Genomic DNA, 11,818 nt, shown 5'->3' on the forward strand with positions numbered 1-11,818 from the left:
CTAGTGCAGAAGCACGAGACTGGACCATTAGACTGCACATTCCTCACCCAGTAGATGCGCAATTAAAGGGGAATTCAAATAGTTTTTTTTCTGGTCTTCTGATGTGATTTAAGTATTAACATGGACTCAGAACATCCAATCTCGTTGTTTCTCTACGAACAATTGTAATTTTGAGAGTGAAAAACCAACAAAAATCTAAAACCAGGAAAAATAAAACTGAGAAAACACAATTTTGGAAAAAATAAAACAGAATTTGGGAAAGACATCACAGATTTTATTGGGCCCCCCTTAGAGTTGTTTATTAACAATTATTTCACCAGGTATATTGACAGAAAATATAGTGCACTACTTTATCTTGTACACTAAGGACCCAGGAAGAGTTAAAGGTGAGAGAGAGGAGAAGAGAAGAATATGCCTATTTGAATACTAGAAAAAAATTGTAGCTCGGATAAGTTACATTTTTCTAAATGTAGCACTCATGCTAGATAAGGTTGTAGACTCCTGGCCTATATGATCAAAAACACATTGTATTGTGGTAGGCCTATAGGCTACTTGCTGTTATCACAACAAGCTCTCAAAGCCTCGAGTCAGAATTAGACGTTCATCCATGTTCCTCAAACATAACATTTTGAAGTTGTTCCAAATATCAAATTTCGAAGTATTTAAGGTTAAGTTTAGGCATTAAGTCCACAATTTTTAGGTTACAGTTAAGTTTAGGCATTAACTCCGAATCCTATGGTGAGGCATTAACTATGAACGGTTAAGGTAAGGGTTCAAGTTTGGGATAGGCTTAAAACAACATGTGAACATGCAACCTTTTGAACCAGAGGTAGATGCTAAAGCCCATCCGACATGCCCATCCACAACGCCCTAGCAAAACAGCGCTCACTGTTGCCTCTAGTGGGCCGTTTCCACGTCATCTCCCGACATTCTGAGACATGGATGGACGTCGAATACTGACTTGAATCATGGGTGACCTGCCTGGTTATAAAGAGCTTTATCCTTTAAAAAAATATATTCACCCACAACTATCCAACCAACTTTTCATTGTAGGATATGTTTATAGGCCCTTTTCTACTTTTGACTGTCGCTCAGACCAGTGATGCCCAATTCCATTCTGCAAAATAGGTTAAGCATGTTTGTTTTTTCCTGCATAACATTTTTGTTGAATGTTGTTTTTATATAACTCCTGCCATAGTTGTATTTCGCATCTTGTTATTTTGGTAATATGTTCGTTTTATGTTTATGTGATATGAATAACTCGGTAGAGTTTTTTTTTATTAACCACACGTTTATGAACAATCAAATGGTTCTCGTAAACATTTATTGAGGGACATAAAACATGAGCAGCCTCTCTCCGAATTTAGCTGCAGTGGTGAGCAAGTGTTCCGAATCTCTACACAGTCACAAAGTTTTACAATATGTGTTATGTGTTTCTTCAATATAAAAGCCTCATATGAATCACACATTTGTGGTATATTATTATATTATTCGATCATTAATCTATTGTTGCTATTATGCATGTTACAACAATGTTATACCCATCAAAGTCTATACAATGCATTAAGATTGGATAAAAACTCTAAAGGAAAAAGGAATTCTTATTTTCCAAACTGTTTTATCTCAATAATTATTCAAATTGTCGACAAAGACAAATTACATCGATAAAAAGTGCTTAATGCACTGTGATCAACGTACCTCATGCTCCAATACGAGGAGATAATCAGTTTTCCATGCTTTTATGACAACAAGGAAAAACGAAAACATTGTAGGTGGTGAATCCTTCTTAATGATTGATCATAGAATATCATTCTTGTACATAAATAGCATTCAAAGGTCTGAGGTACACACACCCCAGACCTGTTACTGCTTGCGCATTAATCGAATGTCAAATTTTGTGGTAAACATAATCACGTGTTCAACCGTGGCCAATGAGAGTAAAGAACCTCGGGATAAATAATTACCTGCCTTGATTGTTCTAGGGGTGAGATAAAAGTACACATATACTCCATATAATAATCTGATGCATGTAAAAGAGACCAGAACATCGCCATGTCGACCACGGGTCCCATACGCAATTATTATGTGGATTCTTTGATAAATCATGAGAGCGAGGACGTGCTGGCGTCGCGGTTCTCAGAGCTTCCCCCCACCCGCTCGCGTCAGACGACAGTAGTACCAGAGTGCTCCGATTATCCCTCCTGCAGTTTTGCGCCGAAACCTTCTGTCTTTTCCTCCTCCTGGGGCCCAGTTCACTCCCAATCCTCAGTGGTCTACCACCCATACACCCACCAACCTCACGTTGGAATGGACTCGAGGTATGTTCGCTCATGGCTGGAGCCCATATCTGGAACAGTATCCTTTCCAGGCTACCCGGCTAACTGCAGACACTACGGACTCAAACCCGATGGTTTCCCTCAGCCCAGTACCGGAGACTGCATCACCTCCAACAGTCGCGGATACCCAGACTATTTCTACAACACCTGCGTGGACATCCGAGACAAGGCCCAGCAGATAGTCCCTTCTCCAGAGTCGGAGGTTTTGGCTTCCGGGAAGCACAAAGACGAAAAGACAGAATTCGACCCAAGTAAGTGGAAGCCATGCCAGTCTACAAACGGGTATAGGAGCGGTGTGTGTGTGAGGTGGCGGTGTTCGTAATCCATGGGGTTTTTGCTCGTGGTTGTTGTCCCGCTATAAAACGAAATGGTCGTCTCTTTTCTCTTCCCTTTGAACGAGAAGGGAACTGGAGGGGCTGTTAGACAGTGTTAGGCAGAACAAACGCCAATCCCCTTAAGGTTGTAAAATATGAATTAGCTATAAAACAGCTATACAATGGGGAAACTGGAAGCAAGCTTTTCATTGGCGAGATCAGAATCTTCTTACATGGCCAAAACTTGTGCCTAAAATAATGTTTTGTGCGTAAAAGCATATTTTATTTTACTTCTCGAGACATTTGATGTTGTTTCATTTATACACACGATGTGTGGCCTTATATAGGCTTTGTGTTATAGTGGATTATTGTTATTGTATTATTTGTTATTATAGCATTCGATTGAAATGCACATCCAGAAGCCTAAAATCAACCAACAAGCTAATTCGGATGATCCATGTTTACAGAAAAGTTTGCAGAAACCACCAAGAGTCACCATGGTTTTTATCTGCAGTATGATTATAATAGATCATTTCATTTCATTCAATGTAAACCTATACTTGTTTATTTCCCCGTATTATTTAGTCAACAATGGCTGATTTTTCACGTGATTATTCAACTTTCTGGTACAACCGAAACCGAGCAAATCACAAAACATAATTTTGCTCAAATACAGCCTATTCAGCAAGGACCAAAACCATTGATATGGAAGTTTCTTCATATCAGTACTTATAAAAACATGACAACACCGAGCAAACGCCCTACAATAAACACAGAACAGAATATTTTAGGCCATGGTGAAATGCATCTAGCTGGCTCGGTTGTAGACCTGCCGAGACTTGAAGTTAAAGGCTTTTAAAATATTTTATGGGCCAATAAAGCAAACGGGTGCACTCACAATTTTATGACTCGGTCCTTTTCTAGCACTGTTGAAGATGAATCATGTCTATAAGAGAGATTATTGTTTATAATTATTAAGGAAAACATTGATGACACATTTGACAATGCACATGGATTATATTGAACCATAGACTTATTCCCCCAAAATAATGTATAAGAGAGTAGGCCTGCTCTCCGTCTGGTCTATTGTTTGTCGAAGTGTTTATGATAATGATTTGGGTTATACACTGGAAAAGGTCAGCAAAAGTGATCAATGTATTCACTTTTTTCTGATGAATCATTTTACAGGCAACCCGGTGGCGAATTGGATACACGCTCGTTCAACGAGGAAGAAACGGTGTCCTTATACTAAATATCAGACTCTCGAACTCGAAAAAGAGTTTTTGTTCAATATGTACCTTACCAGGGACCGTCGATATGAGGTCGCTCGGGTTCTTAATTTGACCGAGAGACAGGTCAAAATTTGGTTCCAAAATCGGCGAATGAAGATGAAGAAAATGAATAAAGAGAAGACAGAAAGCAATGAGCAGTAACGTGCTGTATGGACAAATTGACTTGTACACGTTCAGAAAAATGTCACTCTTGTTCTCTCCTCTCCAATGGTCTCTCCTCTTGAGAGCTACTGTTTTCCCTTTTGATCTGATATAATTGGGATCTATAGGCCTATTCTTGACAAAGTAGCACATTGTAAATTGGGGCCACGTCTCTCTGTGACAGTGTGCAGCTTGTTTTGACTATTTATCCTTTATTACGGCTTCATAGTCAAGACACGAATAGGACATTAGTAAAGAAATGTATAGGGTCAAGTTGGATAACTGTGTATAACAAAACCTGTGTATTTTTGTAGATATTGCATCTTTGGCCTATTCAAGTTTAAATTAATGTTTTGTACACGAAGTACATGGAACGTGTGTCTTGTGTTTCGTCTAGACCTATGTGGATATAGATTTTGTTGTATGGTTTTTATATTATTTTCTCTCGGCGCTACACGTTTACGTTATACTGCAGATTGTGCTCATCTTTCTATCCGAAATAATCTAATTTCCTGTCTTTGTTGGGTCATTATTAAAACGTTAAAACCTTACCTTTATCATAAATATTAACACTTGCAAAAATGACATTCTGAGATTGCTAGATAAGACAGTATGGTACAAAAATATAATTCGCAGATGTTGGGATATAAGTAATTCAACAATTCCAATAGGCTACAGTCTAGCATTAGATACGGACTACTCCTTATTGAAAGCAGATGTGTCTTTTAACTCATTATTCTTCCTTTTCTATTTCCTTTTATAAAGCACGTTTCCTGACCAGTTCCAGCCGCTGTGTTTTCTGAATTGTGAATGGTTCTGGGGGGAAAATAACGTGACATTTAAGGCCTTGTGTAAACGCATTGCATCGCGTTGTTTCCTTTATACGTGTTATCCAACCATAATCATTTAAGATTATTGTAACTATTTCAAGGAAAAGCTTTAGCGTGTTATTCTGGCGATTCAGGTATAACGGAGGTGGGCATTGAGAGTGCATTTCGTGTAACAATGTAGCATAGGCCTATCTCAATATAGGCCTATCCGTGCATAGTTTAAAACAACGTAGGCTAGTTTACAACGTGAGGTGTTTTATAGTTTTTACTTCGCCTTCTTGTAGCCTAGAGACTCCACTATTTTATAATACAAATGTAGTCTATATGAGTGTTAACACTGGGCACACACTGGTTGAATCAACGTTATTTCCACGGCATTTCAATGAAATTACGTCGAACCAACGTGGAATCGACTTTGAATTGATGTCTTTGCCCAGTGGGTTGTTTCCATAGCATAAATCGCGAATATGGGGCCTAGGCTACAGATTGTTGATGTTACGAAATAATTTGTAATAGACTAATGCAATCTTTCGGTCACTGATTTGAGGCTATTGTGAGCCGAGCAGTGCGCTATATTATTTTGGTCTAGCTGAGTTGGTGCTCTATGTTGTATTTTAGATGGGTCATGCTGGCCATGTGTCGTGGGTATGTAAGCCACAGCAAACGGTGATACAAGTGTTCCCCCTGTGTCATGGTGCTATTTTTGGACACCCTCTGGACGCCACACTAATTTGCCGCGTAATCATTTGCATCTTTTAGCCGATCAGTTCATTTGAGGTGTGTGAAGTATCTTTTCTGGCGTTTATTTTTCTATCTTGGTCGCTGGACTAAATTGGCTTTCCCCTTAAGTGTCAAAAACAATACTGACAGGATGCAGAGATTTTAGAGCCCAATATAGTTAAACATTTCCGTTGTGGTGCACAGAGAAATGTGGGGTTTTATGACCCTGCTTCGGGCAGCGCTGTTCGTCTTGAATGCAATCTAACAAAGCAAACCTAGCAGAACTGGCTAGACGTCTAGGCTAAATTACTTTATTGTTCTTATTTCAAGGTATGGTGTGCTGGTTTCAAAGGAGGCTTATTGCACTTGTTTTTGTCTGTTGCAAACGTGACTCCATCCTCCTTTATTTACCCACTTTGAATTGTGTGGCAGAAGGGGAAATAGGAACACATGAAAGGCCCCAAATTGAACTTCCTTTATTCCAAATCTATATGAACAAAAATATAAACGTAACATGCAACAATTTCAAAGATTTTGCTGAGTTACAGTTCATATAAGGAAATCGACCAATTGAAATCCATAAATTAGTTCATAATCTATGGATTTCACATGACTGGGCAGGGGCACAGCCTGGGTGGGACCTGGGAGGAAATAGGCCCACCCACTTGGGAGCCAGGCCAAAGCCAATCAGAATTAGTTATTCCCCGCAAAGGGGCTTTATTACAGACATAAATACTCCTCAGAACCCCCCCCCCACCCCCATCCCGGATGATCCCCAGGTGAAAAAGCCGGATGTGGAGACATACTGCCAAATTCTCTTATGGTAGAGAAATTAACATTTGATTCTCTGGCAACAGCTCTGGTGGGTATTCCTGCCATCAGCATGCTAATTGCGCGCTCCCTAAACTCTTGCAACATCTATGGCATTGTGTTGTGTGACAAAACTGCACGTTTTAGAGTGGCCTTTTATTGTCCTCAGCACAAGGTGCACCTGTGTAACGATCATGCTATTTAATCATCTTCTTGATATGCCACACCTGTCAGGTGGATGGATTATCTTGAAAAAGGATAACATGCTCACTAACAGGGATGTAAACTGATTTGTGCACAAAATTGGAGCGAAATACACTTTTTGTGTGTATGGAAAATTGCTGGGATCTTTTATTTCAGCACATTGTAGCACAGTGCAACAATATTCTCTTGGAACACTGGCACTTCCCCTGTCGAATGGCAATCTCCATTACTCTAAAATAGCCTCGATTCAATCCAACCCATACCCCCATGTGTCTTTATGACTTTGTCTTAGGCTACATATGACTACTGTATACATGTCCGTCATTTCAAGTTTTTTACTATTGGGGCCATATGGCAAAAATGAGTAGGACCCCTGCGATTTATAGAGATTTTATTAGTTGTAACAGACGTTTGAATTATTGGCTACTAATTAGGCCTATGGTTTAAAATCTATCGCCGATCCAATCTTCCACTATCACGATATACCATATGTGTAGGCCTAGCATATATCTCACGAAATAATAGCCTCTGATGGTTATGTGAAAGTACTGTAGGTCTAGAACAAGTCCAATTAGTGCAGTACAAATCACACAAAAAGGCCACTGGATGTCGCTGTTGACTAAGTATTTAACATTTTCGATCCCATGTAGCCTGTTTACCTTTTGTATGGGAACCTTTGGGGGACTGGAGGGAGAAAATGTTCTTAAAGGCTGTTCTAGGGTTACTAGTCACAAATGTAGGGATGAACAACTCATGCGTAGAGCTGAACAACCAACAACGTCCGTTTTCTCCAAAACCTATAATTAATCGTCTGCATATAACTTTTACGGATAATAATTATCTGTCTTCTCTAGCCTACACTATAGGCAGTAGTATTTCTGTAATATGGCAATATTGTATTATTTTTTTTTAAGTATCGATATTCCAATTGATTTAGCCTATGTCTATCTACAACCATTTATTTTGTCAGTGGGTCTCTATCTCTGTCTTGGTGTTGTTATGAAGAACAATTATTTTAGTTATAACTGATCAATTATATTTTACCGTTGTGTTAATCGATAGCCTATGTTTAGTGTTAAGTAGCATAAGGTTGGCTACATTTACTATGGGCTCAAAAGAACATCAGAACATGTAGGCCTAACTTAATGTCAAAATGTATAGTCTGTAATTGTGAAACATATTTTCATATTTTTTATTATGTTTGCTCTAAGTAAAGACCAAAAATTCAACCAAACACCTTTATTTCACTTTTATTTTCATTAATAATCATGTACAATAATTAATCAATGTCATCAACGACTATTAAGCATTACAAAATAATTCTGGTAACATAAAAAAACATATGAAACCAAATGTCTAGGCTGTATTATTAGCAAATACAATTTTGCTGCATGTAAACATTTTCGATTAAAATATTTTAATTGAAATAGGCTAGGCTACAAAACATTTCACAACCACTGGGTGTGCGCGTACATGTGTGCGTGAATGGAAATCATTGACGTAATGCCTTCACATAGTCAGGGGTCGAGGTTTTTGTCACTTTCTTAAGGGCAATAAACGGTAGGCCTATTAACTAGGGAGGAAGGTGTAGACAATGTGTATAAGACTAAACAAAATGATAGTTGACACAGAGTCTAAGCTACATAAAATATTCAAAATGTTATTGTATTGTAAAGCAAAATGCACAGTCCCTTCCCGCTTGCCTGTTTCATGGTTTTAGACGTCCGAGTTCTCAATGAGAATGGGAGGGGGTTGAAGGTTGGTGGTGAGAGAGGAGGGGGTCGATGTCGTGAAGGGGGGGTGGGGTAAAAACGAAACGCTAGTGACTGTGTGTCGGAGGGGCTAGCCGCTTTAGCATCAACCATGCACGTCATAAGAAGCTGATTTGAAGCTCCAAAAGGAAAAAGCCAATAAAAACCAAAGGACTTCCTTTGGTAGCAGGGCAGTGTTTTAACAAGAGAGAGGTGGATAAGGAAAAAGGCTTTATTATCTTATTCCTTAAACCTGTCTCTATGATTTCGTGGTTTCGTTCGTTGTATGTGTGGGGTTTGGAACAAAACTAAGGCAATACTTGGAATTGTCGTAAACTAAGTTATTCCACTGTAACATTGTAAACCGTAAAACATGAGCTCCTATTTCGTGAACCCTCTCTTTTCCAAGTGCAAAGGCAGTGAAACGTTGGGACCAACTTACTACGACTGCAGGTTTCCTCAAGGCGTCACCCGGAGACACACGCTGGTGTACGGTGCGGGAGCGGCGGCGACGGGATTTCAGCACCCGCCCGCCCGATCACAGCACCCGCCCGATCACGGCCTTCTTTCACCATAGGACGCCGGCGATCTCCACATCAGGCTACCAGCAGAATCAATGCGCCTTGGCTTGTCATGGAGATGGCACTACATTGTATGGATACGAAGCCCTTCCAAAACAAACGCTTTATGGTACCCAACAAGAGGCAAGCGTGGCGCTATACCCATACTGTAAATCGTCAAATGGCACTAACCTCGGAGAAGGACAAGGCCACCTAAATCAAAACCAGTCTCCTAGTCTCATGTTTCCATGGATGAGACCGCACGGTTAGTAGGCTACTTGTTTACATGTGCATTAGTGCAATTATATAGGCTGTAACATTATAAGAGTAGGCTACAGTTAGGCTTCTAGTGTGGTTATTTTTGTTGTAGTTTCATGGCATGTAGCCTACATCCGGTAACATATGATAACGTTTTCGGAGCTTCACTTATCACTCAATAGAACTTCGTCACTTAACCGTGGCACAATGATTCGCTCTCATCAGATCTTAGCTACTTTGATTACAGGCGTATAAATACCAGTAGATCTGCGTCAGTGCTGTGCCATTAATGGCGGCTCAGTTGATCGCTAGTAGATGAGAAAATAAGCAGAGATTAATAACAACGGTAAAAACGAATTCAGTGAAAGTTCACCAGAAGCACTTGGCATGGCGTTTATCTTCACACACATCCGGACAGCTATCCAAGGGTAGAGGGTATGTATAGTCGAACACACACACACACACACACACACACACACACACACACACACACACACACACACACACACACACACACACACACACACACACACACACACACAATCTCAAACTATTTATCTTATATTTCAAAAACAATAGTGAACCAGACACAGTCTTGCAACAATTCCTGCTTAATTGTATGTTCTGTTTCCATTCTATAGCCCCCGGAAGACGGAGTGGCCGACAGACCTACAGTCGATACCAAACACTGGAGTTGGAGAAGGAATTTCTATTCAACCCTTACCTCACCCGTAAACGTCGGATCGAGGTGTCTCACGCTTTAGGGCTGACGGAGCGGCAGGTGAAGATTTGGTTCCAAAACCGACGGATGAAGTGGAAAAAGGAGAACATCAAGGACCAATTTCCGTGTCAAAGAGTAGAGACAGAGAACGAGGGTAATGGTGATGGTGAGGGAGAGGGAGAGGGCAAGGGCGATGATGAAGGCAATGATGATGGTGAAGGAGAAGAGGGAGACAAAAAGGAAACGGGAGTGGAAGAGGACAAAGAGTGATTTTTATTGATCTTTATTTTTATGGTTAAATGGCTTAAAAGTTGAAAGATGGTCCCGGGAGAAGGAGATCACATTTTATCACAACCGTTTTACTGAGTCAACAAGATGAGAGAAAAATAACTGTTCTGGATTACAGCAAATGGCTCTCTCTATGAGGATAATAACTACTAATAATGTTTAACTTATACAGTCTCCAAACGCTGCAAAGGTTCTCATAACATAAAGACCTGAAGCACTTGCAAATCATATTGTTACGCATATGTCCATATCACAGAATGCACAAGAGGATAGGATGGCTGGAAATGTTTAAATGTTCCATCAATGTTGTCATTCGAGGAGAAGGGTTCATTATTAATACAAATTCTTTGTACTTTTTTTTCCTAGAGTATTTTTTATGTGGATTTGTGTGTGTGTATTGGGATGATCGAAGTTTTATTTTATTCATAACTGCCAATTCCAAAGGTGGGGAAAAAGGGTGGCAGTTGACCCAGTGGTTAAGATCGTTCTGCCAGTAAGGGATATTTCATGTTGTTGTGTCTCAAATTTCAATCTATACGCCTATTATTTTCACAAATATAGGCCTACTATTGTGTATTGTAATGTAGCCTATATTTTGTAAACATTGTGAGCGCTGTCTGTTCGTTTGATCGCAAATGGTCCCGGGCCTATTCAATCCGATATCAAAACAAAACAAATCGGAAATTCGACATATGTAGAATATTTCTTGATTCTTGACCTAATTCTGGAAAATGTAAGATTCTAGAAGGCAGCAATAAGTTATTTTTATGTGATTATTAGCCTATATTCGTTTTAATAGACCGGGAACTCTTTACTACCTAAGTAGATCTAGATGCACTTAGAGGTGATGTTGAAATCTACCAAGAAAACGGTTTTGTCATTAGCAATGTTGATCTATACATTCTCACTGAAGGGACAAGCCAGTGCAATGATAGGCCTATAACACATTATATTGCATTTGATTGCACGATACTTATGGTGCTGATTTTGTGGCGGTATAGTAGGACCTATATTGATCTTCCAAACAAATGTCTCTGCGCCATACTACCTAGTCAGCTAAAGAACGGTGTAACAAGAAATTGGTGTCCCAACAACTTAAACTGCCTTAAGTAATGCACATTTATTTAACCAATATGTTATAATTGAACAAAGAATTGTACTTCAGCGTTTAAATATCATTAGCCTACAACATTGTGCTGATGCAATAGACTCGTTTTTTATTGCACTGAATATGACCTCTGTATGTCTTCGTATTTCTTGTTGTATAAATCAGCTTGATTTCTTATGTTTAAAGTTAAAGGAGGGTATGTTGGTTGCGAGTGCACACACACTTGATTGGCATGAACATGTTCAAATAAATGGAAAAAATCTGAATTTCCCTTCCTCATTCATGACTGCAATAGACCAACACACACACACAAACACACACACACACACACACACACAAATTAGGTAGACAATCTAAACAGCTAATTATGGCTTTGTAATTTTATGATGTTTACCTAATAACATCAATGAATTCTGAGAACATTTAATCACAATATCTTACACCCAAACAAAATTACATTATAGAAAATATTTGTTATCATGACT

The 11,818-nt window shown here is 39.3% G+C and overlaps 2 protein-coding genes across 2 annotated transcripts; both read left to right on the forward strand.

The window, feature by feature from the left end:
• The first annotated feature begins 259 nt into the window (after positions 1-259).
• On the forward strand, positions 260-8,000 carry LOC110528203 (homeobox protein Hox-C9a). Its single transcript, XM_021610061.3, has 2 exons — positions 260-2,587; positions 3,839-8,000. Exons 1-2 carry the CDS (start codon positions 2,053-2,055, stop codon positions 4,081-4,083), a joined length of 780 nt encoding a protein of 259 aa, XP_021465736.2. The 5' UTR covers positions 260-2,052; the 3' UTR covers positions 4,084-8,000.
• Positions 8,001-8,621: 621 nt separating this feature from the next.
• On the forward strand, positions 8,622-11,599 carry LOC110528204 (homeobox protein Hox-C8a). Its single transcript, XM_021610063.3, is given in 3 exon segments — positions 8,622-8,954; positions 8,956-9,223; positions 9,858-11,599. Coding segments are annotated over 3 exon segments (801 nt in total). The 5' UTR covers positions 8,622-8,771; the 3' UTR covers positions 10,208-11,599.
• The last annotated feature ends 219 nt before the right edge of the window (positions 11,600-11,818 follow it).

The sequence above is a fragment of the Oncorhynchus mykiss genome, chromosome 7 (assembly GCF_057628025.1).
Source record: "Oncorhynchus mykiss isolate SJ-2025 chromosome 7, ASM5762802v1, whole genome shotgun sequence".
Lineage (NCBI taxonomy): Eukaryota > Metazoa > Chordata > Actinopteri > Salmoniformes > Salmonidae > Oncorhynchus > Oncorhynchus mykiss.